General features: G+C 34.6%; 1 protein-coding gene across 1 annotated transcript; it reads right to left on the minus strand.

Annotated features, from left to right (window-relative positions):
* Window positions 1–105: 105 nt before the first annotated feature.
* On the minus strand, window positions 106–26,520 carry LOC128210768 (uncharacterized). The gene is made up of 23 exons (XM_052915119.1): window positions 26,510–26,520; window positions 21,504–21,658; window positions 19,143–20,679; window positions 18,946–18,962; window positions 17,924–18,027; window positions 17,456–17,605; window positions 16,692–16,828; window positions 16,377–16,486; window positions 15,254–15,366; window positions 14,653–14,730; window positions 14,326–14,460; window positions 13,571–13,654; window positions 11,949–12,104; window positions 11,352–11,535; window positions 10,901–10,981; window positions 10,091–10,205; window positions 6,711–6,793; window positions 5,840–5,911; window positions 5,637–5,696; window positions 5,280–5,390; window positions 4,211–4,289; window positions 998–1,065; window positions 106–366 (listed from the first exon to the last, which is right to left on the minus strand). The coding sequence occupies exons 1-23, from the start codon at window positions 26,518–26,520 to the stop codon at window positions 239–241; spliced, it is 3,768 nt and encodes a 1,255-aa protein (XP_052771079.1). The 3' UTR covers window positions 106–238.

The raw sequence follows: 26,520 nt of genomic DNA on the forward strand, positions 1-26,520 counted from the left end.
GCTTTTCAAAGCAGAATACCGGTATTTAAGAGCTGATATCCATTTTTTTCCTTTTTTTGTAGGTTTAGGCAAAACACAAACATTTTCAAAAAGTTTCTGGTTACAATTGATTCCACAGCTTGTCTTTCAAGTGAAAACATCTTTTTATGTATGTCCCTACAACTCGTACAATAGTTCTGTCAGAGAAGCAGGCCTGACCGCCACAATAGTTCAGTTTCCCTTTTTAATACAGTCAGCCTTACACAGGGTGTTCAACAAGCGACAGATGGCCCCACTTTTTGCCAGTTGATATTGACACAGGGGTAGGAACTTTTAACGTGAAGCCTGGAAACTTTTTCTCCTCCTCCATCACTGACTTGACCAAGTCTGGAATGATAATTTTAAAATAGTAAAAAAATCATTACTGATTGTTCAAAATATTGTTATCTTAATAGCTGCTTACTGGTCTAATTGAAAATGAAAAGTTAATTGATAGAAATAACTCTAAAGCCAATTGTCGGAGAGACTTTGGGTGTATTGAAAGTCAGCTATCAGAGAAAGATTATACGAAAAATCATTAGGTTGTATGGACATTTTTGTACAGACACAACTTCAGTATAACCTTTCAGGAGTTATCATGTCATTGTTTATTCCAATATTAAGGAATAGCAGTTAATTGTTATGTTGTAATCATTGGTTAAAATGCGATACTGAATAAATAAATAGATCATTCAACATATATACTGGGTAGTCAATAACCTTTTTCTAACAATAAATGCTCAGCTGCAGATGATTTTATCGATTTTTATTCGTGATAAATAATCCTTTAAAATGTATGGATTAATCACCTTAAGCAAGTATGCATTGTATGACCAACTACAGCATAAGCACACAGACATTTTTTTAATTAAACTTTCTCCAAGGTTCTATTCTTACTTTATTTAAATATTTAAATATTTTAATTAAACTTTCATCCCTCCAACATCTTTGTGAAACTTGAGGACAAATAAGTATTTACCAATGACTGTTTTGAGCTGGCTGTCCTCTGCCTCTAACAAGAGCTCATCATGGATTTGAACCAGCAGCCTGGAGGACAATATGGGAATTAATCACAATTTACATGTAACACGAACTCATTGCTAATTGATCAGAAAATGGCATTTTAACTATTCACTTGTTACAAGTAATCTGAAACTTTGTGTCCAACACTTATTTTGACAAACAACTGCAAACACAAGGTTAGACACACAACCTTAAACATATGGTTAGACACACAACTTTAAACACCAACGTTAGACACACAACCTTAAACACCAATGTTAGACACACAACCTTAAACACCAATGTTAGACACACAACCTTAAACACCAACGTTAGACACACAACCTTAAACACCAATGTTAGACACACAACCTTAAACACCAACGTTAGACACACAACCTTAAACACCAACGTTAGACACACAACCTTAAACACCAATGTAAGACACACAACCTTAAACACCAATGTTAGACACACAACCTTAAACACCAATGTTAGACACACAACCTTAAACACCAATGTTAGACACACAACCTTAAACACCAATGTTAGACACAACCTTAAACACCAACGTTAGACACACAACCTTAAACATATGGTTAAACACACAACTTTAAACACCAATGTTAGACACACAACCTTAAACACCAATGTTAGACACACAACCTTAAACACCAATGTTAGACACAACCTTAAACACCAACGTTAGACACACACAACCTTAAACACCAATGTAAGACATATAACCTTAAACACCAATGTTAGACGCACAACCTTAAAGACCAATGTTAGACACACAACCTTAAACACCAATGTTAGACGCACAACCTTAAACACCAACGTTAGACACACAACCTTAAACACCAACGTTAGACACACAACCTTAAACACCAACGTTAGACACACAACCTTAAACACCAATGCTAGACACACATCCTTAAACATCAACATTAGACACAATCAATGTTAGACACACATTAGATACACAACCTTCGACACACAACCATAGACACAAAACTTTCGACACACAACCATAGACACACAACTTTTGACACACAACTTTAGACACACAACTTTAGACACAAAACCTTAGACACACAACCTTAGACACACAACCCTATACAAACAACTTTAGACACACCACTATACACATTACCTCAGACACAAACCCTTAGACAAAAAACCCATCGAAAAACAACTTTTGACACACATCTAGACACATAACCTTAGACACACAACCTTAGACACACAAACTTAGACATACAACTTTAGACACACAACCTTAGACACACAACCTTAGAGGCACAACATTAGACACACAACCTTAGACACACAACCTTAGACAAACAACTTTAGACACACAACCTTAGACAAAAACCCTTAGACAAACAACTTAAGACACACCACTATAGACACCCAACCTTAGAAACTCAACCTAAGAAACAAAACCTTAAACACACACTGTGAGACACACAATTTAAGTCACACAACCTAAGACATATAACTTTAGACAAGCAACCTTAGACACAAAACTTGAGACACACAACCAACGACACACAACATTAGACACACAACCTAAGACACATTACTTAAGACACACAACCATCGACACACAACCATCTACACACAACCATCAACACACAACCATCAACACACAAGAATTAACACACAAGAATCAACACACAAGAATCAACACACAACATTAAACACACAACCTAAGACACACAACATTAGACACACAACATAAGACACACAACCTAAGACACACAACTTAAGACACACAACCTTTCAGACAAAACCTTAGACACACAACCTTTCAGACACAACCTTAGACACACAACCTTTCAGACAAAACCTAAGACACACAACCTTTCAGACAAAACCTTCGACACACAACCTTTCAGACAACACCTAAGACACACAACCTTTCAGACAAAACCTTAGACACACAATGTTAGACACACAACCTTTCAGACAAAACCTTAAACACACAACCTTTCAGACAAAACCTTAGACACACAATGTTAGACACACAACCTTTCAGACAAAACCTTAGACACACAATCTTTCAGACAAAACCTTAGACACACAATCTTTCAGACAAAACCATAGACACACAACTTTCAGACAAAACCTAAGACACACAACCTTTCAGACAAAACCTTAGACACACAATGTTAGACACACAACCTTTCAGACAAAACCTTAAACACACAACCTTTCAGACAAAACCATAGACACACAACCTTTCAGACAAAACCTAAGACACACAACCTTTCAGACAAAACCTTAGACACACAATGTTAGACACACAACCTTTCAGACAAAACCTTAGACACACAATGTTAGACACACAATCTTTCAGACAAAACCTTAGACACACAATGTAAGACACACAACCTTTCAGACAAAACCTTAGACACACAATGTAAGACACACAACCTTGGACACACAATGTTAGACACAAAACCTAAGAGACATGCAATCTTAAACACACAACAATAGCCCCACAACCTTAGACAAACAATTGTACACAAAAATGTCGACACACAACCTTTCAGACAAAACCTAAGACACACAACCTTTCAGACAAAACCTTAGACACACAATGTTAGACACACAACCTTTCAGACAAAACCTAAGACACACAACCTTTCAGACAAAACCTTAGACACACAATGTTAGACACACAACCTTTCAGACAAAACCTTAAACACACAACCTTTCAGACAAAACCTTAGACACACAATGTAAGACACACAACCTTTCAGACAAAACCTAAGACACACAACCTTTCAGACAAAACCTTAGACACACAATGTTAGACACACAACCTTTCAGACAAAACCTAAGACACACAACCTTTCAGACAAAACCTAAGACACACAACCTTTCAGACAAAACCTAAGACACACAACCTTTCAGACAAAACCTTAGACACACAATGTTAGACACACAACCTTGGACACACAATGTTAGACACAAAACCTAAGAGACATGCAATCTTAAACACACAACAATAGCCCCACAACCTTAGACAAACAATTGTACACAAAAATGTAAACAAACAACCAAAACCACACAATTTTAGCCACAAAATCAAAGAAAATAACTTAAGTTTGGATATAGTACAAAGTCTACTCCTGACCATAAATTTTGCACAAGGTCATATAAGTGTAAGATATAGCACCTGGCGTCTAGGTTGGGGTTTTCTGCAAGGGCCCCCTCCACTTTCAGCATGGCAGCCTTGCAGACATCTGCTGCAGATCCTGTCATAGTTTAAATTGCATGTTTTAACTGTATCATACTGTTTTAGCCTAATTCTTGAACCAAGTCTCTTGAATATAAGCTTAAGGGCTAAAAAATATGTTAAATCTTTTGTTTTATAGGTTTACCACCGTTTCAGTCACTGTTAAATCCTTAAGCTGACAACATTGACACAGCACGCTGTTTATGGAACAAGATTGCTTTCCTTTTAAGATTCTTTTAAAATATAGTTTTATCACAAAGCATTTAAAATAAATATATTCTATATTACTGCAGTAAAACTGCGGTGTTTGAAAACCGGCAGTCAGTCGAGTCAAAGCTCAGTCCCGACAATTATTCCTTCTATTTTCATATAAAATATACTGATGCTGGAACTAAAAAATGACATTGTAAGACATTTCATAACAGACTAAAATGGAAACCAATGGGTCATTTGAACATCGAATCACTCAAGGTTGTAGCACGGTCCCCGGCTTCCTCGAGCGATTGCCGTTTTACTGTAAAACCTTTTCTTGAAATTTGTTAGTCTTTTTCATCTATAACTCCCTCAACCTAATATAAAATCATGTCTTTGAGTTGTGGAAACAATAGTGAGGACAAGTCCAGTCACATCGCATTGTTGTAAGTCAATATACCAGGTGGTAAAACTTCATAGAGAGCATAAACATTATACCATTAGCAAACATGGATGCAGTAAAGCAAAGCCAAATTTAGAAGTCAATTCCAATCATATTTGTAAGTACAATTATTGAAAATCTGAATGTTTCTGTATTGCATAACACTAAGTGTTGGTGTAACCCTTCAAGGAAGTCGATGCTCACAGTCTTCAGGATAATATGGAAGACCACTTTTCTATCAAAGTTGAGGACAATTATAAACCATTTTTTTTAAACCAATCTTGTAAAACCGTACTTAAGTCTAAAATTGTTGCCTGTATTAGTATGTTTGGATGCACAAGCATCAGTTTCTCACTTTTCCTTCCTTAACAATACCTTGGACACAGAAGTTGACACACTGTCGCTCTGCCTGGGCTCGCAGTCCATGGTTACTGTGGCTAATGTTCGGGAACAAACGATGCCGTCTGAATATACTGCACGTGTATCCTGTACAACACAACATATTGAAGAAAGCCTATGTATAAGAACATGTAACAGCCATATAATGTAAATGTTATTAATGAAATCCATGAAAGCCCCTATGTTGGAAATAAATAAATCCCTTTTCCAGATAAAGCTGTCATCATTAAATCAAGTTTTATGAAGCCATATGGCTTGGTTAATTTGTGGACAACAGTTTACATCTTATGTGCCATATGATAATGTAGAACAAAATACAGTGAAATGTTTTACCATTTTTCCGACAAAACTCAAGACAGGACTTTGTGAACTGTCCAACTGCTGGGAACTTCACTGAAAATAAAAGGAGTAACAATCAAAATGTTAAGTTCTGGACAATAAATGACTCTGAGGGTGTTTACAAATAAAATATATTCAAAATTATTACTTCGTGCCCCGCCCGAGCTGTAATTAACCATTAATAGAACACCATCTACCTAGGAAGCTGGCCATGATCGCCTTTGCATTGTCAGCAGATATCTTCAGATACTCTGCAAGCTTTTCTTTGCCTGAAAATCAAAACATCCTTTAATCTTTTAAATTGGAAATTTCCTGTATTTTAACATCCAATATTAGGCCGCGACTTCTGACAAAAAATAAATAAAAAAATCCTGAAGGGACAATATCACTTTAATTAAAAGGTTCCTGATTCCATCTAAAAAACATAATTTAATAACATTTCAGACTAGTTGTCAACAACAAAAAATTACTAAATTCCTTCAACTCTAAGAAATCCCGTTGAACAACAATCATTTAAGTTTTTTTGTTCCTCAGTTTGATACGACATTAGCCACTTCAATCCAGCAACATTGCAACTCAATACTCTCAATAATCTCATTAGAATTTCAGACAAAATCATTTTTACTGCAAGGATTGCTTTTATTTCTCATTAATTCCCAGTGTGATTAGAAAGTTAAAACAAATGGACTTCAATTAATCGGAATTAATCTGATTCTAAATCTAAGATGAAACATTTCCAAGGACAAACAGATAATGTTGGGAAATAGATGAAGTTGTTAACACTGTATTTGACCTTGAAGTTCCAAATATCAAAAGCCTTATAATTACGCCTTGAAGAGTCCACTCTCCTACAATACAGATGAGTTAATCTTGATTATCATGAAGTCTTAAATTTAACAATTAGGTTCTGGAAATAATTTGCCCTTAATAACACACACTTAATAATAGAAAAGAATTATAGCCTTTAGGGATTCTGTGTTCTCTCAAATTTTGATCACTGAATAATTATGAAAAAAAAATGTTGATGATTTGTCTTTTAATTATTTAATGCGCCACTATTTAACCCACCTACTCCATACATGATGGAGTAGACCACTCTCTTAGTCTGTTCCCGCTCTGTGCTTGTGATACTCTCCACCGCCTTACCCAACCTGTTTAAAAAAGAACCAGCAATCACCTTGGTAACATTATTATAATCAACAATAAGATAGGTTGTTATAATTTGCAGTAAAAACTAATACAAATATATAAGAGCAAATATCACACTTTATGACCCAGATGTTGGCCATAATGGTCGGCCAATCTGGGCTGTATTGGCAATGGGCTCACTGACAGCTGAATATTAATGATCAACCATTATGAATAACAGAAAGGAGAAAATGCAAGCCATGCCCATGCTCACATTTTTAAAGTGTGATCATGCAGTTGATGCCACTGACAACACACAAAATTTTAGTTTCATTAACATAAAATATGAATCAAAAGACAGGTTTACCATATCATTTAATAGTATATTTTTTAGTATAATTTTTATGTGAAAATTTTATGATGAATGTGTTACAAAACATTTTGAGGAAAGATCACTGTTGCTCAAACCAAAGTAATAAAATACCTTAAAGGCCTGTCACACCTGACCGATTTGGCTCGCTGGAGTTTAAAACAGGAGCACAAATTAGTAAGAATGGAAACTGAATTGTCATGATAGCCGCGAAAAATTATAAATGTTGTTGTGCTGCCAGAGTGAGCGCCAGCAGTAGGACTACAATCACAGAAATCTGGTATGGCTTTGTTTATGTCAGTGGAGCACCAGTTGCACTCCATAATTGATCCGCGGCTCTAAGGTGGCATCAATTTGTACCATACTGGTACAGATCTAATACCCTAGACCTGCTGATGTACAAACGATGTACTACCATTCGTAACAATGTGATACTATACTACTACTGTACTTTACTGTACACCAGTAATACAGCTACCGTGGACAATAAAAATATTCATTCCCTTTACCTCCGGTCAGCCATGGCAGATCGTTAGAAGAATGGCGGCTTTTTGGTTTAACATCAGCAACAGATAATAATATTTCGCATGACATTGGATCTACTTATACAACACCAGTATTGCTACAGCCAGTTGTGATGGTCCAAGTGCTTTCCCTATGGAAGTCCGCAGATTTTCTCTGACCATAATTTTTTTTGTTAACATATATTTTTTTAATGCTCAGGTTTTGTTACAGTGTGTGACAGGTCTTTCAATCTAAGGATAAACAGAACTGACTATTAAGTAATATGTCATATACAACAACAACACAAAATTTCAATGATGTTTTAAATGTCTCCCTATAGAATACATTTTATCTATATGTACTTACTGTAAGGTCTCACAGTGGTCAAAATTAACACATTAGCCCGCAAGCCCTGTACTCGTAAAATGTCTTCCAAGCTTGCTCAAATCCTGAATTTTATATAGCAGGGCTTGTTAAAAAATTTGATGCCTAGCTATAGTATAGGAATTCGGGCTTGTTCATCCAAAAGTCTAATTTCAATGATTGGTCCCATATGGTCTGATAAGAGTTAACCATATCTCACTGTATATTCAAAGATTGTCACTAGACTTATAAAAAGTATGGGCAAATTTCTTAGCATAATTCATGAGAAATGTATTTCTTTTATGTTGTTTATCTTAGTGCTTCATAAAAATAAATCATGTCCTGTAACTTATTTAATTATGTCCATAATGCTTCAGATGAAAAAACCATTCTTATTAAGTTATTCTTATTATTGCTTAAAACTTTTTACTTAAAGATAATAGAGAACTTTTTTTATGACCTAGCATAAAAGTTGAGTTTAATTAGAAACATAAATGCCATCGGTTCACAGTCAAGTTTTATCCTGTGTTACTGACAGTATTCATATAAGAAATTTATAACATTTTTTTCTCTAACTCATTAAATGTTGGAAGTAATTTCTAACACTTTCACATTTCTTCATACATCTGAGTCCAGTAGTAAATACAAATATCACAAATCATACTTCTTAACAAATATCATATTAATAATTAAACTGTTCTAAAATTATTATTATCTGTCATTCATCATTTTTTTAATCAAGTGTGCTAGGCATCTATTAACAATGACTATCTGATATCTATCTTTAATAATTACTTTTTGTCCTCAGACTTAATTAAATAAGGTAACCTTACAGCAAAAATTTTTGAAAAGGAAATATGAAAATCTGCGATCTGATCTTTTGTCATCAATCTTATATCATTCGTTTGCAGATATTTACGCAAAAATTTGCTCTTTCCATGACAAAAAATAAATAACTTGTAAAACTGGTGAATCTGTGAGAGTGCAGCTTTAAAATAAAATGTTATCAGATTTTAATGTCAGGGTTCGATATGATGTTTTTCCATGTGACATAGGTATGTATCATATGTTGATTTATTTATTAGAATAAAAAACAAAATCATTCATAAAAAATGATTTCAAAGTCGCAGCCATTGGAGTCATTTTAACTGTACTAAATATAAGGAGAATATCAGGGATCATCAAATTGCGCCATGTGCATGATCTAGCAAAAATGACTAGTATAATTAAAGCTTAATCATTTGATGTTCGAAGTCTCCAATTCATGCTATTTTAATGAAAGTTGCTGAAAAAGAACACAGTTAGCAATCACTGGAGACTTGTATGTTTTCCCCAATCAATAAAGCAATTGAGTTAAGACAGCATTTCTACAAACATACATATATATTGTCACTAGTGTCATTTGAACTTATTTCTTATTTGCTATGAGGAAAAATATCTTGAAGTTATGGTCTAAGTAAAAAAAAATGCTGCTGATAAGAAGATAAAATGCTGGCGAAGATAAAAAGCCCGTATGGAACTCTTTTTTAATGGTCACCACATTGTAATTACCTCCCTTGTTAAAGACTGTCGTCTGTAGCATCATGGAAACCTTGTGTTGTGGCAATATTTAGAACGCTAATTAAATATTTCTCGCTTCAAATGTCACCATAAAACGGTTTTAAATGCACCTTTTAAGAAATAATGCTTCAATCTCCTTGGAACGATTTAAAGACCGATTTTACTATTAACATAATCTAAATCACTGCGCACATATCCATGACAACCACGAACTATCGCATATCCATACGCAATAATTTTCACTAAGCACAAAAGAGTTCCAGCAAAAAATACATTTTTACTTAATGTTTTAAAGTACTAATGTTACAAAAAGACCTCTTTTTTCTTGGCAAAAAAATAAAATATTCTTTTTTAGATTTTCTTTCAAATTTATTCTAAAATATTAAAAATACTGCCTGATAATTATAATTCATGTTCCTCTTTAATTGCAAATATGATCAAATGTGTAAATGATAAATATTATATGAGAGAATGAGCATGTGATTTAAGTAGTGTGTTACAACGTGTTCAAATCAGTCTTTACCACTGAGCCGTAAGTGGAGTGAATATATCAGGAATGTCCGGGTCGTTGAACAGCTTGAGTAGCATGGGGTCATCAGCCAGGTGACCCAGAAGTCGTAACTCTATCTGCTGAAAGTCTGAATGAAACACATGGCAAGTAAATTAATCAATGTTTTACATTGATGTGGCATAGTCCATACATGTTCTATGCATGCTGACTCCATGTCATAAACACTTAAAAAAAAGTTATCCCCTAAAACTATAATATGGAGTGGACACAATGATATGACCATCTGACCCCATTTTAAATAGTGACCTTTAACATAAATGACTGTCTCTTAAAAAAATGAAACCCAATAATTACATTCAAACAGTTATTTTATCAAAGCCGCTGAACATACAAACATATGTGTACAAAAGGGTCATAAACAGCCTGAATGCTGACATCATAAATATGACATGAGATCAGAATAGCTCCAAGTCAAATTTTGTTTTAATAAAGCAGTATTATGATAAATCAAGAACGTTTAAACAAGAAACGTAAAACATTATGTGCTTCAGTACCACTTTGACAGAAACAATTGTGCAAGATTAAATAAAGTAATTAAAACAGAAATGCATTGATTACAAATTATTATTATCAGAAAACTGAAGAAAAAGACCTCCTTTCCTGAAGACTTTTTTTTCCAAATCTGTAACAATTCATCTACAGTCCATCTATGGACTGACTGACAGTCTCATCATCCTACCTTCTACCAAAAAGTGCAAACCAGTGTACAAAGTCTTTTACAAATGGGCCATAATAATAAATTTTCACGCTAAAAGCTTTTACCTGCAGCTATGAATGTGTACCCTGGTCTGCTTACAAACGGATCTCGGGCATATATCTCCACTGTTGAATTGCTATCCTTGTCTGAAATTCAAAATTTACAAATAAATAATAAGGAAAACTTGCATTCCTGGATTTTTGCTTAGAGCACAATGTCATCCATTTCTGTCAGTCCAAAGAGCAAAACAGCCTTCCCAATGGTCATTCATTCAATCAAGAGTTATGTGCCTTGCTACAGTTCATGCATGCATATTAAATAGTCCTTGGTAACATATTAACCAAATTTCATGGATATTTTGTAATATTTTCAAATGGTTAATGTTTTTAATAACATAGCAACGGCCTTCACTGACATTGATATAAAGTCTATTTAGTCTCAGGCTGTTTTTTTAATAAGTGTTTTTAACAAACCATCATTGCTTAAAAGATAAAGCACACTGATGAATAATCAAACCTGGAATGAAGCAGGTCTTAAGTCCTCCAATGGTGACTGGCAGTTTGGGTATGGCCTGTATATTAGGTTGGTAGGATGTGAGACGCCCTGTGGCAGCAGCAGTCTGGTCCCAGTGAGTGTAGAGAGCTCCATCACGGACACAGGATAGCATACCATCTATGTAGGTAGACTTTAGCTTCTGTAGCTGGAACATACATACAGCTCATCATTATGCTCTTCATAATACTTGTAAGAAGTAAAAGTCTGCTAAACAATCACTGATACACATTTTTTTAACTGTTTAATAGGATTGTATATGTGATGACTTGACATTAAACAAGAGAACAACATGTAATCAAACAAATGGGGGACTTATGTCTCGATCATTACTTTTTAACTTGATTGATCTACAAGACTACAACATACAACAAAATTATAATACAGGGTGGCCTAATGTTACACATTTTTAGCTGCTAATTACATATATTCTTTGTAATCAAATTACATTTTAGTGTTTCAAGCTTAAAGTATGCCTCATAAAAACAACTATACTTAACTGTAATTTGAAAGCCATAAGTTGACCTTACTTTAACTGTCAATGAACCATGTATTACCAACCTGTCTATGTTCCAACACAATGGCTGGAAGATCATGTAAGGGAGCTAACTGTGTAAGCACTGCCTCGGAAGTTGACGTCTCCTTGCCAACTGAAGTCTTTGCCAGTTTGGCACGGTTTGGAAGCTTGAGGTCAAGTTTGAGCTCCTCAAAGAGCACCTGGGAAGATGGTTATACAAAATTAAAAACATAAACAATATCATTTAACATATATATAACAAAACACCTATAAAAAAACAAACGTTTTACAGCTTCATTCTAGACAAAAAATAATACATTTTGCTTGACATTGCAATATGACAATGTTATATAAATATCTGGCTAAGGATTGAAGACCAGCAGGCCACCAGTGTTAAGACACATTAAGTATTTTATCTTTATTTGTCTCACTTGTGACTGTCTAGATTGGGTGTATTCCCTAACGTCTTGAGTCTGAGTTTTAGGCTCAGGCTCAGAAAAACTGCTTCAAAATATCTATAAAATTACCAATTTTGACAAAAGATGCCTGATTATATGTGGCAGATACAGCCATCTTTGCATGTATAATAGCATTATTACAACAAAAATATTTTTTTGCTTTTCTGAGTCTGAGTCTCAAAATGCAATTATCGGCCCTTGTGGTGGACTCAGAGAAGGAAAACATGGCCTGCTGCCTTGTGGGCCAGCTGCTCCAACTGAACCAGCTTCCTAAAAATATAAGTTTCTATACTATCTCACCTGTCTAAGCTGGTGGTAACTGCTGAGAAGGAACACTCGGGCAGCTGCCGTGTGGGCATGTTGCTCCAACTGTAATTGGCCAATCAACATTTCTATACTATCTCACCAGTCTAAGCTGATGGTGATTGCTGAGAAGGAACACCCGGCCAGCTGCCATGTGGGCCAGCTGCTCCAACTGTACCAGCCTCTTTTGTAAGTGGCCAGTCAACCTTACTATACTATCTCACCTGTCTAAGCTGATGGTGACTGCTGAGAAGGAACACCCGGCCAGTTGCCATGTGGGCCAGCTGCTCAAACTGTACCAGCTTCTTTTGTAAGTGGCCAGTCAACCTTACTATACTATCTCACCTGTCTAAGCTGGTGGTGACTGCTGAGAAGGAACACCCGGCCAGTTGCCATGTGGGCCAGCTGCTCCAACTGTACCAGCTTCTTTTGTAAGTGGCCAGTCAACCTTACTATACTATCTCACCTGTCTAAGCTGGTGGTGACTGCTGAGAAGGAACACCCGAGCAGCTGCCGTGTGGGCCTGTTGCTCCAACTGTAATTGGCCAATCAACATTTCTATACTATCTCACCTGTCTAAGCTGGTGGTAACTGCTAAGAAGGAACACCCGAGCAGCTGCCGTGTGGGCCTGTTGCTCCAACTGTAATTGGCCAATCAACATTTCTATACTATCTCACCTGTCTAAGCTGATGGTGACTGCTGAGAAGGAACACTCGGCCAGCTGCCGTGTGGGCCTGTTGCTCCAACTGTAATTGGCCAATCAACATTTCTATACTATCTCACCTGTCTAAGCTGATGGTGATTGCTGAGAAGGAACACCCGGGCAGCTGCCATGTGGGCCAGCTGCTCCAACTATACCAGCTTCTTTTGTAAGAGGCCAGTCAACCTTACTATACTATCTCACCTGTCTAAGCTGATGGTGACTGCTGAGAAGGAACACCCGGCCAGCTGCCTTGTGGGCCTGTTGCTCCAACTGTACCAGCTTCTTCTATAAGTAAAACACCAGAGTCACAGTATAAAATAGGCTAAGGTCTACTTATTAATTACACAATGTGTTTTTTTATAAACTTTCCCACAGGCAAATTCTTTAAGTTTACAAATCAACATTTCCTTTGTAAGAGGACTAGGAGTGTATTCCTATGCTCATCTGTGGTTGTTTTTTCATTCAAAACAGGGGCATAGCTCAACACTAATTGCATGACTGACAAAAAATGCCACTGTTAACACCAATGCTAAACTAAATGTTTATTGTCTGTTAACAATTCAAATGTCCCAGCAACACAGTCAGGTCATAAACCTTTCACAGTCAGTATTAGGAAAGTTGTTACTTGTGTGGGTTTTTAAATGCATCCATTCTTATAAGAGCAGCTAGCTAGTGTATACAGAAGTCATGTGCTCTTGTTTACAACTTAGCATTTTAGTTTTAACTCAGATTATCCTTGCCCACTGCCTAAATTTCTTCGTCATAGGATTTCCAGCTTTTTGATCTGCTTTTAATTTACTGGCAGCTTATGCCAAAACGTGTTTTTTGCTCAACATTCTTTTGTGAAACATCAGATCTGGGATCCAAGCAATTTAACACATGTACACAATAAAATTAAATCACCTATTTTAGTATCAAAACTTTTTAAGGCTAAACTTATAATTACAGTGTCTCACCTTGAGAATGTCAGAAAGCTGTAGGAGTGTGTGCGTTGCCACGGTGAGTGGCCTCATCTCCATGGCAGCCAATAAAGGGGTCAGTGGGGCCTCAAGGTCATGGTACAGGGACCAAAGGCCACAGTTCTCCAACTTCTGCATAGATCATGAAACATCAAAATCATTATAACAATAAAGCATTTTTTATTCTAGAAATAAATTTGAACTCTGTTTTTAAATATTAATCACTCTGCACACAGATATGCCTATAATGAAAGCCCTGACTTTAATACTTATATACATCTAGAAATGTAATAACTTATTGTAGATCACCTAAACCATAATAACCTGTTTAACTCTGTTCCAGGCAACACCAAGCAGGGCCATATCACCAGAAAGGGCTGAGAGACTGGACTCACTAGGTGCCTGTAATGTAAATATATATGTATCACTGTGACCTTGACCTCAATAAAAAAGTAGAAATGCATCACAGTGTCACAAAGAACTTAAATAGAACTTCAAAAGTTTTAAAAAAACTATCCAGGCATGTCCTTTATCTTGCACAGTTAAGATAATATACTGTGACTTTGACCTAACAGTTAAGTTAAGAGATTTTGAGCTCGCTAGTTCAGAAATTTATGTGAGATATCTCAGTTAGACTGCAATGGCTAACTAAGTCAGGAAATCTTATTGTCACTATTAACTTGCAGTGAAAATAATTGAAGTGTGACGTTGAACTTGCAGAATTAATTAATCAAAGTGTGACCTTGAACTTGAACAGTTAAGAAAAGTTGAACCTTGAACTTATAATCTTAAGAAATCTAAGCGTAACATTTAAGATGCAATATTACTTAACCTTGACCTTAGAAATCTAAGCTATTATGCACCAACCAGTCTAGGGGTACTAATGTGTCAGTGAATAATCACCCTGAAAAAGGGGCCTTCATACCTGTTGAGGCATATGTAATGCTGTAAGGAGCTGTGGGAAGCTGTTGACTGGTTTGTCTGGATCCAACAGCCACCATCCCACACCGACATCATACAGTACCCAGTCTGGGGACACTAAGGTGTGGAACATTAAATGATCTCGGATAATAATTGTCCTATTTGCAGCATCTATTCCAAATATTAGAGTCCCAAAAATTACAATCAATCAATATTGAAGCAAGGAGAGAATCTTTAGTTACTTTATCCAAGTCACTTAATCAGTGTGTGTATACCATGTGATAAATTACGTCATATATGCTCTGTGGGAAGGCAACATTTTGCATAAAATGAAGACTTAAATCAAAGATAACTTTTCTTTTACTACACCATTTTAAATCAAACAAAGGGTAGTCTATGCCACTTAAAGGGCCCTGCCTTCGTTTTATTACCGAAGTTTGATTAGGTGATTAGTTTCCTCAAACACTTCAACAAACCTGTTTCCATAATAATGTTTTGACAGTGCTCCGTCAGACAACCTTATTGTGAAAAGGTTTTTCGAAGTGTTTGAAGAAACTAAACTCTCAATCAAAATGTGGTAAAAGGCGGGGCTCTGTAAGAGGCGTAGACTAAAATGGTGAAGAAATAGTGAAGTTAGGTAGATAAATTAGGACAGCCTCATGAATAAGCTGTATATAACCCACCTCTGATATACACTGTAACACATGTAAGTGTACAAGGCCAGCAATAATGATTGATCCACCTATCTGGACACTGTTTTCATTAGTTATTGAACGGACATGAATCTCACAGATATTTGCCTTTAATAATTATAAACTTGACCACTGCATGGTTACCAGAGAATCTGGCTTAAATATGAAATTTAAAATGATACCAAAGGAATGTGATCTATAAAGCTATTAAAACATTTTGGGTACTAAGACAACTTGATAATCCAAATAAAATCTAACAGTTATTATTTAACCACATCAAACAACAATTTTGTTAACTTTACGAAATTCATTACTCAAAATGAATTAAAGAACTAGGGAAAGCATAGACTTCAATTTAAAGGGTATCGGATAAAGATTGTTCAGTTATCTCCCTTACAGTCCAGGCTTACAAATTGTAAATGCAAAAAAATGTACCTTTGTCATGACAGAAGCCATGAGCATGGAGGATCTCAATCAGAGTGTCTTTCAAATGCATTCCAATCTTGGTAATAGATCTCTGCCCGAGAAACTTTTCCCAGAAGATTCTTAAAGTCAGACAGGAGATACAGATGAAAATTATTTTATTTATTTTGCGAGGTCTTTTTTTCATCATTTTTTTCAGTCAGATTTCAGGTTTATAAAACATAGTGTAATTTCAATTTAACAATGCTTCCCTTCATTAAATGGCATAGCAACTTTTACATCTTACAAAAACTTTCTACAAATCAGACTCAGTATTCAAAGACCTACTTAAATAACACCTTCCTATCCTCATCTCTAAACCTGGTAGGGAACACAGCCAACTGGTTTCCATGGCAACCAAGAGGCATCACTGCCACACCTTCAACATCTGAAGTCTTCTTGGCCTTCCCAACAGCTGATTTCTTCTGTGAAAATAACAAAACAATAGTATAAATAACAACTTAAAGTGACTCTCTTATTCAAACCCAATACATACACATGTATAACAGACATAAATTTTAAGTGATAAACCTTTAATTACTTACTAAATAATGCATTAAAAGAAAATATTAATTACTGATAACAAGATTGTAACCGTGTATTTAATAGCAGAAAGGGCAAAAATATTAAGTGTTTGGTAAATGATAAAAGATTTACTGTGATTTACTTTAGTCTCATATTAGGTAAAAATACCTTGTTTCAAGCTCATTTCTTTCAAATTAAACTCGGTTTACTTCATCAGAACAATTGTTTTCGACATTTATTCATCCTTTTTTGAAATATTAAAACAATATTAATACATGGTAAATCTTATTTGGGAGTAAGAGTGCATCTTTAAGCAAGAACTCTGTACACCTATGGTTGACCAGTTTAATGTCATTTAAGGTTCTTCATAAACCCAACAAACAAGAGCACCCAAGCGAAGGCAACATTTTCTCAGTTAGCTCAGTAAAAGGGCATAACTCAACCATGACTCAAGTCAAATTAGCGGATCTAGCTACGCATGCACGTACACATGCATGCACACACACACCCTTTCTAAAAAAGTATACCTTATTTTCATGACCAAAAACATTTTCCCGAAGCTGCGTGGAATGGTCCGCATACACAAGGGAGATAACTACAGTCGAGCTGCTCAGTATTGTCTCCTGAACTTGCTCAATTACTTCCCTTGATGATTCACCGAGATCAATGGTGTTTTTCTGGGAGAAAAATTGTTTCTTAAAAAAGACTGTTATTAAAGTAATAAATCACAACAAGCAGTAAATTGAGCTTTACAATAATTTAAAAATAAATCATGGTATGTTATGTAATAAAAAAGGAAATAAATCATTCACATTACATTATGCGACTCATTTATTTAATCACTGCAACTAAAAAAAGACAATATATGAAAAAATAAAGTCTCAGAGAAATGTCAGACAGAGTTCTTTTTTTAAAACATATTTCAGAAAAAAATGCTTTATTAGCTAACAAAGTGGTAAAAGAACTTTTAATCGGAATTTTCTCACAGTACTAACATGCTGTGAGCGCCCTGGCTTTATTTTGTAAGACTGATCCTCTTTCCTTGGCTTCTTTACTGGCACACTAAACCCTGGGTTGCTTGTAGGTCTTTTCTTGCTGCCTGGAATTTAATAGGAATTCCCTCATTCTTAAGTCTTATGTGAGAGAATAATTATTTGATTATTATTGATTTCAACTCGTTAGATCCTTTTTCAGATGTTTATAAATGATTTAAGTTTAGCATTCAGGACACAAAATTATAACACAAATTTGTCATTCTAATTATTCAAGTACATACAGGCTGTTTGGCAACGTTTTAAAATCTGTATGCCACAGAATTGTGAAGTTAAAAAAACAACAAACCTTTTTTGAAATGAAAGCAGTTATTATTCAAAAGTTTTTGTTAAAAAAATTATCAGAATGCATGTTTATCATTATTATATAATTTTCATAATATGATCTATTTGGTTACAGTTAAAAAATTCAAACACTTGTTAGCACCATAATATTACACCAGAATACACTCAAATATAAATGTTTCACTTTCTCACTCCTTAAATGTATGTAGTATAATTTTACTCAATTTGAAAAAATAATACTTTACAGACATCTAGTTTTTATTTTGTAAACAAATTTCAGATAGAGGTACAATTAATGGAGTTTAAAGTAACAGCTTAGTGGGTTTTTAGTTTATATCCACTTCAAGGTACAAGGTGAAACTGAATGAAACCTGGTTATAACCAGAACTGGAACTATAATGATTTTATTTCTATGCAAAACCTAGAAAACTGAAAACAAGAGTCCTGTGTAGATGGTCCAGGGCCTTAGAATTGTGAAAATGACAACAACATAACAATATATTGATACATAATCTTAATCAAGCAGCTTTAATCCTTATTTTCATTGAACATACTTTTCTGTCGTGAAATTTACAAAGTAAAGGTATGTACATCAAATTTTCTTGATTTTGCATTAGTTAACTTATAAACAGCAACAACAACCGAAAATTCATAATAAAAAAATCCACTCATTGCAATACCTGTCACTTGAGTTGGGCTGATAAAAAAGAGTTGAAGTTCCAATATTGAGACGCATTTAATTAATATCAATCATAAATTTATTTTATTATTTTAAGTATTTCTATATATTGAATCCTTTGAAACATTTCAACATGTTTTGTATTAAACAATATAGTTGAGAAATTTTTCAAAATGGCATTTTTCATTTAGTACCTACCCTTTGTTCCCTGAAAAAGCTCCTGGCTTTAAAAATACTGGGAACAGACCCTTTGAGTTTTTATCCAATGGGTTTTCAGATGTAGTCACTGTGAATTTTCTTCCATCGGGCTGGTTATTTTTCTGCATTTCTGTTAAATTATCATCTAAAAACCCAGCAAGTGTTCCCTGCTTCACCAGATTTCTCTTGACCACACCAGGAGATGTTGAATATGGACTTTCTGTGTTTAAATTCATTTGTTCACATTCATTCTTCAACTCAGATGCCTTATTTTGCTGTCTTGCAATGATTTCATCAGCTTTTCTTGATTCAGGATCACCTATATTCGTTTTGATTGCAGACAGTGCATCTGAATTACCTCCCTTTTTGTTGAAAGCAAACACTGTGTATGAATGATCTCCCTTAATGAAAGCCAAATTTGCTTCCGAATTATCTCCATTTTGGTTGAGGACAGAATGTGGATTTATCTCTGTATCACTGACAAAAACTGGACTAAATTGGAAATTGCCAATGTTGAAATCTGGGCTAAACTCTTGAAACTTAGAAGATGTACAACTCACACTGGTCGTTTTATTGGAGTCTCCAAATTTTATTGGTTGAACCTCTGATACAGTTTTTCCACCAAGAGGCTTTGCTTTCTTATTTCTGTTCCGTTGCTTAACTGGTATATCTTGTGAAAATAAACATTGAGATGGATCAATGCTGTCTTTGTCTGCAGTATTCATTCCCTGGCCACCATCGGAGTCGGTTCTTATCAAACTAGATTCAATTCTTTCTCCCATTACATAATATTTATCTATGGCTGTATCTCTTCTTCTCATGTCATCTTCTTTATTTCTCCTTGTAGAGCTATTGTTCTTAGCCTTGGTATAGTCATTTTTATGAATTATACATGGTCCACTAATGTCAGTTTCATTTTCATCATCAACAATTCGAAAAGATGCCAAGGATGGGAGCAAACAACCATTCCTGACATTAGATACATCAGTATTCAACTGATCATTTACATTTCTATTATTCTCTATGGGAATAGCCTCTGATGCTCCTTCATACTCATAGGTATCCTTCAGATTGTCCTCATCATGAAACTGAGATAGAAGTCGGAAATCTTGGGTCTCCACCGGTGGCGAATCAGAGTAATTACTGGTGTCTTGGCTCAATGCCACAGGTTTCTTTTGGTACCTTGTGGATTTAGGTTCATCATTATCAGAAAAAGCAAAAACATTCTTCTTCATCTGAAAGTTGTTCTCTTCAAAAATCAAATTGTTCTTTCTGATTTGAGAGAAGTTGAGTTTTCTTGCAATCAATTGTGCATTATTAGATCCATTTTCAAGATTTGCAGAAGTAGTAGTGTTCATACTGACTGAATTGTCCATCATTAAATTGGAATAATGAAGTGGTACAGTAGATGACAAATTTGGCATCATACCACTAGAATTTAAAGTCTTGGAAGCAGGTGTTGTTGACTTTGGTCCAACATATTTTCCAAATTTTGCCTCATAGATTGACCTGTAGTAATTTTGTGGATCAGCAACTCCTGAAATAAGAGGACTGCAGACATACAATAATTATATAACAAACAGCAATTAAAAACAATAACATTAACACAAGATATGGATGAACAGTATAAATGATAGGCCAAACAAGAATTAATGTTACAGTTCCTGCAATATGCTGAAAAACCTAAAGCTGGAATGGTAGGGAATTATAATTAATTAATTATATATACATGTATTTGTATTTCATACACTTCAAAATTTGGAAAATTGTTTTATTGTGTATGAAGTATACATATCATTGTCTTTGAGTATTGTTGACATACAAACACATTCTGACATTGTTGCCAAGAACTAAATACTGTAAACTCAAAACTGTGACAGTCCTTTTTCAAATAATTATAAATGCCAAATAGTTTATATTTCCAATAGCAATAATAATTCTGTAACAAATTTACAAATGTGTGCATATCAGAATACATATGCTTTTCTTTGTTTATGTCTCCAAAAAGGTCAAGATTTAAAAATAGAGCCAGACGGGTAACAGGAACTACAACATTATTTTTGTTTGGCTGTAAACAAAATAACACGAAAACAGACAAGAAGGCATCCTAACTCATACTGCCAATCTGCAGTTTAGCAAACTTTAAAGTATATACAGACCTGTAACTAGTCAGTATGATATTCTGTAGCATAAATAAATCTGTTTCAATAGTCAAGATGTTTACTTAAATGCTAGTAAATATTTAAAAAAAAGAGGTTCAAACAAGCTTTTGCATGGGTAACTTTCACTTTTGTTGTTTTCTTTAATAAACTTACTGACTCGTCATCATCTAACCTCACATATATAGATGTCATTCCTTACCTGGTGTCTGCGCTTGTTGCATGATCATTTCTGCTCTCTGTTGGTGGAAATCAGAGAACAAGGAGGCCATTACACGTTGTGCATCTACAGACAGATGGCAGAATCTATCAAGACGGGGAGGAGCATCGGCTGGTGTCCACACTGAACTCATGTCTCTGCAGCTGGGACACGTTTACTTGAAATTCATGGAATTATGTCTCTTGTAATTAGGTCTAGAAAATATATAATAATGCACATTTCAGAATTTTTAAAATAGCAAATTGAAGAATTATGGTTGGGGTTAAGAATGTAATGTATGGTTAGGCTGACAACTAAATTAAGACCTATCGTTCAGGCCCCCAACCTGTTGAAGTTACAAACCCTTACAGGACACAAATCTCGCACACCTATTAAAACACACGTTTTTTTTATGGTGATCAATAATATTCGATGTTCTAGATCAATACAGAGCCTTGCCTTGGTCACACTTGGCAGGTTTCATCTTGTTTCTTTGAGTAATTTTCTAAAATTCCATTCAATGTTCTAATACACTTAAAGATCAAAATGTAGCACAAGAGGGAATGACGTCACATCCCAGCAGGCACACAACGTTGTTTCAACGTTGAAATATAGTTGTATATCGGTCACAACGTCGATCAACAATATTTCAACGTTGAAACAACGTTGACGCTTCAACGTTGAAAAATTGTTGACATTTCGACGTTAAAACGACGTTGAAATACGGTCGATACCTAAACATTGAGGATGGTTGAAAAATGGTTGTCATATTGATGTTGTCATGACATTCGAATATAGATCGATATTCTGTTCTGATTATATTAATATTTCCACATTCAATTTTTTATAGAGAGCCATTCATGCTTGACGAGTAGACTTCTTTTTTTTTAGGCTGAATGGCCATCTACTGCAATATAGAGTTACCCTGATTGGAAAGTTCGAAACGAGTTGCGCCCCTAGCGTATTGCATAGTTCCGGTCAGTTTTCAAATAAATATTGATTGTGCAGATCATCAGTAACAGCAGAGCTTTAAAATTATCGTAAATTCCATTAGTTCATGCTAACAAATGGAATGTGGAAAGTGACAGTCGGTTCCATTCGAGTAAGTACGTTTGGTATTTATTAACAAAATGTCAAAAAATTATGTTTTTGAACGAATAATTTGTTGAAAAATCATGCATTTCGGATACGACGGGATTTCGGATACGATTTCCATTGTTCAAATTATGGTGAAAAATGTTCATATCAAGCGGTGATCTTGAATTGTTATTAACAATACTATTCTGCATCTATTATGTTTATAAAGGATGGTTTATTTACATTTATTGTTTTAATCTTTTACATTTCAGCATGGATGAAGAAGAGGTGGCGCATCGCATTGTTGATGGGGCAGTTTTTACCATTAACATGTACATTCTGTATAAATGTAATCCAAACAAAACTGTGTTCTTTATAGTTTTCACCTTACCTTAACCCTTCAGCGGTTTAACTGCAACGTCTATTCAATGTTGAAACTGCAACTCTGATTCAACCTCATTTCAACGTTGTTTCAACCTCATTTCATCGTTGTTTCAACGTTAAACCGCAACGTTGTTTCAACGTTGAAATCACAACGTCAATACAACTTTCAAATACAACCATATTTCAACCTTTTCTTAACGTTGAAGGATGACTGTTGTTTCAACGTTGCTTCAACGTTGGTGTGCCTGCTGGGATAGTTCATGCTCGTTTTTGAGGCCTCGCAGTTAAGTTGACTTACATTCAAGATATGTATAAAAAGAAATCATGTTTTACATTTAATTGCAACAGCAAAAACATTTCAATAACTTTGCAGTTAAGTGTTTAATTAATATAAAAGCATATATATACTTATTAAGGATTATTTTATGACCATGTATTTGGCGAGGTTTTTCTTTTGGCAGGTTATTACCTAGCTAACACGTTATATATTACCTTTTTTAAACATCAAAAAAATAAATATCAACATTAAAGTTATGGAAGCCAGAATTAGTTATTACCAATCAAGTTTTTGATGTTATATTGTTATCAATTTGTCTTTATTCCCAATCAAACTTTAAGCACACGTCTGCTTCGACATCATTTTGTCATAATTTATCAAAACCTTTTTAGATTGGTGTATCGTCTTTTTTTCAAGTGTTTGGTATTTGTGCCCTCCAAAGCATAAATTGACTGTGATTAACTGTCTATAAAATGAACGATTTTTGACATAAAATTGATAAGATCGTGAATCTGTACTTTGACAGATGATGTCACATTAAGTTGAATTAACCAAAGATGTTAAACAGTACAGTAGCTTTTTTCGAGAAGAATCCGTGTCCACGTCCCCGATGTTAAATACCTTCCTTCGCACCTCAATAAATTAATATAAATGTTCCAAAATAGATTACGTCTGTTTGATAGAAATGGCAAATTTTATTAAAAGGGAGGCAACTATGTAAGAAGGAGATAAAGAAACTGTTTAACATCTATAAGGCAATGGTGACTTCCCTTTATAATACAAGAGAAGACGCATTATTTTCCATCTTATTTTCCATTTTTAACGTCTCATGGAAAAAATTGTTGAAGGTGACCAAGGATCACAAAACATGAATTGGATAATGATCATGGAGTTCAATTCGTAAAATGATCGAGGACAGTTGTGGCAAAAATAGTCCGTAAAAACATTTGGAAGCTAATTTATAACAGTCGAGTCAAATTACAGGGGCAGGTTGCGTTGTTGTTTTTTTGTTTTTTTTAATTATTATTATTATTATTATTTTTTTATTTTTTTAATCATTTTTAAGTAAGAATATGTTGTGGTAACTGTAACTTGTGGAAGCTAATTTATAACAGTTGGGTCAAATCACAGGGGCAGGTTGCGTTTTTTTTTTTTTTGTTTTGTTTTGTTTTTTTGTTACTTTTATGTTTTTTTAATTATTATTATTATTATTATTATTTTATTTTTTTAATCATTTTAAAGTAAGAATATGTTGTGGTAACTGTAACTTGTGATAACTGGCCAAATTTTTTTTTTAATTTTATTCTTTTATCTTTGTACAAAAATAAAAGAATAAATTTTAAAGATTTTTTTTTTGGCCAGTTATCACAAATTACAGTTACCACAACATATTCTTACTTAAAAATGATTGAAAAAAAATAAAAATAAAAACAAAAACAAAATAAAAGAAGAATTTAGAACAAAAACTTCGTGCACGTACATGTATTTAGGCCGTAATGTTCAGCAAAATATTTCCCGAAATGCCTACAGGAACTTATCGGTAACAGTTGAATAAATATTACAATTTAAATATCCTCTGGGTTCTTTGCATTTCATCGACATGGTGAATTGTAAAAAAATATATTGTGTGTTAAAATTAGAGGATTTAATAATACGGTGTCTCGAACATATCATACACAATTTCCATGAATCACATATGATTAGGCATCACTTCAATACACGTGATAAAAATTGAAGGATTTTGTACTGCGTCTGTCTAAGGATGATTATTTACCCTCTCTATGTGATTGTAGTCAAAGTTCTTGAGTGCTGAACTCCGTTTGTTGTATAGCCCCATTTTGAAAAAAAGACATTTTTTTAGGTCCGGTACATTTATGCGACAATTGAAGCTACAGCGACAAGCCCAGGAGCAAACACGTAACAAAGGCCCTGCTTAATTCACAAAGCTAAGGCTTAAACCGTTTTTGTGAATTATCTATAACAAAGGAAAGTTGCGATTGACATCCTTCGGATGATTTGCTTCATACTTTCAGGGATGACCAGCTATCAATTTCAGAAGATCATAAAGGAGTAATTAAGTGGTGCGTTTTTTACCACAGTTATTTATTATTTTGTTGTTATCTTTCTACATGGTGTATAATGGTTAAACCGTATGTGTCGAACTTCTTATCAACGATATCAAACGTTACAATAATATTGATATAACATGGATATACCGTCCTTCGATTATGGTATATAAAGCATTACCACACTGAATTATTTGGGAAAAAAATCACTGATAGCGTCTAACCTTGTTTTTAACACAATAACACATTTATTGTGGAGGCCTACTAAATGACACTCTCCGTAAATTCCAGTATATTTGCCCCTACAATGTGCACAAACCCTCTGCAATGGTATGTTTTCGGGAAGAGCACTGTATTCTTCTGTATGCTCTACCTCGTTGTAATCGTAGTCTTGGTCTTGAGTCAGGTATAACTGTTTCCTCTCTTTGCTGCAGGAGGGGGGGGGATTACAATCCATAGTTGAATCATAACCACTGTCAGTGAGAATGTGTGTCTTATGTTCATTTGCTTGCAGTGATGCAAGCGGATCACACTGGTGTCATTATTATGTATTTATTTGCCAGCGAATATTTTATATTTTTTTCCAGATGCTGCACTTGACAGCTGATTCCCACTCAGATTGTCCACATCGTTACACATTTTCTCATCGCCACTGTCTTCTACACTGTTTATACTGCCATCTGGGTGAGTCAAACTACATCTACACTTTGCCAATGGTGAGTTTCCTCCAAATACGTGTCTTTATTTTACTATAAAACACTTTATCGCATCCTTTAATTTCGATTTACATTGAACTCTACCTTAAGTTCACATGTATGTCACTACCGCTACGCGTTAGTTATAGCTTATTATTTTGAAGACAAACTACAACTACATTTTACGAAAATCTAGCAAGTTAAGAACTTTCTTTAAAATATTTTTACTAAAAGGTATACTTAAAATTGTGTTTGCTCCGAGTAAAATTTATGAAGATAACATCACTTGCCTTTTATTTTGGCCATGTACATAATTTCCATGACGGTATTATTGTGTGGTCACGAAGCTGAATAAGCTGTGATTCATGTAATTTGAATTTTGAGATATATATACGCGAAACACAATTCATTTTCACGTTAACTGACAGAGAAGCTATACTTTTGCAAAAACGCATATATTAAATACTTGACTTTTCGATGACATTGAACTGCACCATATATATTTAGTACGTATTGTCCAT

The sequence above is a fragment of the Mya arenaria genome, chromosome 12, assembly GCF_026914265.1.
Source record: "Mya arenaria isolate MELC-2E11 chromosome 12, ASM2691426v1".
NCBI classification, from domain to species: domain Eukaryota; kingdom Metazoa; phylum Mollusca; class Bivalvia; order Myida; family Myidae; genus Mya; species Mya arenaria.

Excerpts from the sequence above, each read along its gene's own strand:
- LOC128210768 (XM_052915119.1), bottom strand. Across the intron at positions 16,829-17,455 it reads TTTTTGGTCATGAAAATAAG|AAGAAATCAGCTGTTGGGAA; the intron begins GTATACTTTTTT and ends TTATTTTCACAG. Across the intron at positions 13,655-14,325 it reads AGCTTTCTGACATTCTCAAG|AAGAAGCTGGTACAGTTGGA; the intron begins GTGAGACACTGT and ends TTTTACTTATAG.